General features: G+C 34.4%; 1 protein-coding gene across 1 annotated transcript; it reads left to right on the top strand.

Moving 5' to 3' along the window:
- Positions 1-304: 304 nt before the first annotated feature.
- Positions 305-751, top strand: LOAG_19242 (hypothetical protein; the record flags this gene model as incomplete). The annotated part of the gene is made up of 2 exons (XM_020451894.1): positions 305-409; positions 518-751. The coding sequence occupies 2 exons, from the start codon at positions 305-307 to the stop codon at positions 749-751; spliced, it is 339 nt and encodes a 112-aa protein (XP_020304298.1).
- Between the last annotated feature and the right edge of the window lie 180 nt (positions 752-931).

The following is a 931-nucleotide window of genomic DNA, read 5'->3' as shown; positions in this document are numbered from 1 at the left end:
CCGATAACTTGCGGTCATTTGTGATTTTGGCAGGAATAAGCCCTTCAAGATTATTAGTGGTATCAGAAACATCAATTGAATAAACTTATCTTTTGACATCAAAAAATATTACCATCAACTAGGACATAACGGAGCTATAAGCTTAACTGTAATAGTACCATTTGGACACTGCCGATCATATTGCAGGAATTTTGGACTGCTTATCATGCTACGATTCGTTATCACCAAATATTTGATTGCTTCAACGATAATGTAAGTTAAAATGTTTGCTTTTATCATATCATTCGCGTTTACATATCTGCTAATGCATCCTTCTACTTTCAGCACAATCTTATCAATTACTGAAACCGATGCGCAGTTGGTCCATTTAAACTATAATTCTTTCAATAACAACAGGGCAGGCCGCAATGTATGTTTCATACCTTTTATTAGTTTCAAATCTTAAAGTGTTATATATTAACCATTAGTGTTCAATTAAGCATGATTCCTCCCAGTAAAAGCTTATTTTAAATTTAAGTCACTGAACAATGGTAACCCAATAGGGAGATTAAATGGTGGTGGTGGAAGAAGAAATCGACCTAACCAATCAACGCAAACTCCGCTTCGTCAAGGATTACAAGTACTTCAAACTGTTGTTAGAGGTTTATTTCGAGGGCCTGGTAGAGGCTTCCCATATTATTCTCCATATGGTTATTATTATTATTATCCGCACTACATTTACCCTCGTTATTACTACCATTATTATGGATAATTGTTTCATTTTCTCCAAATGTCTTTGTATCATTGTGCGGACTTTAAATTTTAAAAATTATGCAAAGCTCTGTTTGTCGTTCTGTTCCATATCAAGCATAGATGGTGAATTGAATTAATGTTAAAAATATATCTAAGGTCTGTGCAACACAAGTTGTCGTCATCAAAGTCTCCGCCATAA

This window comes from Loa loa (assembly GCF_000183805.2).
Source record: "Loa loa unplaced genomic scaffold supercont3.3715, whole genome shotgun sequence".
Taxonomy (NCBI): Eukaryota; Metazoa; Nematoda; class Chromadorea; order Rhabditida; family Onchocercidae; genus Loa; species Loa loa.
This window is presented reverse-complemented; position numbering and strand designations above follow the sequence as displayed.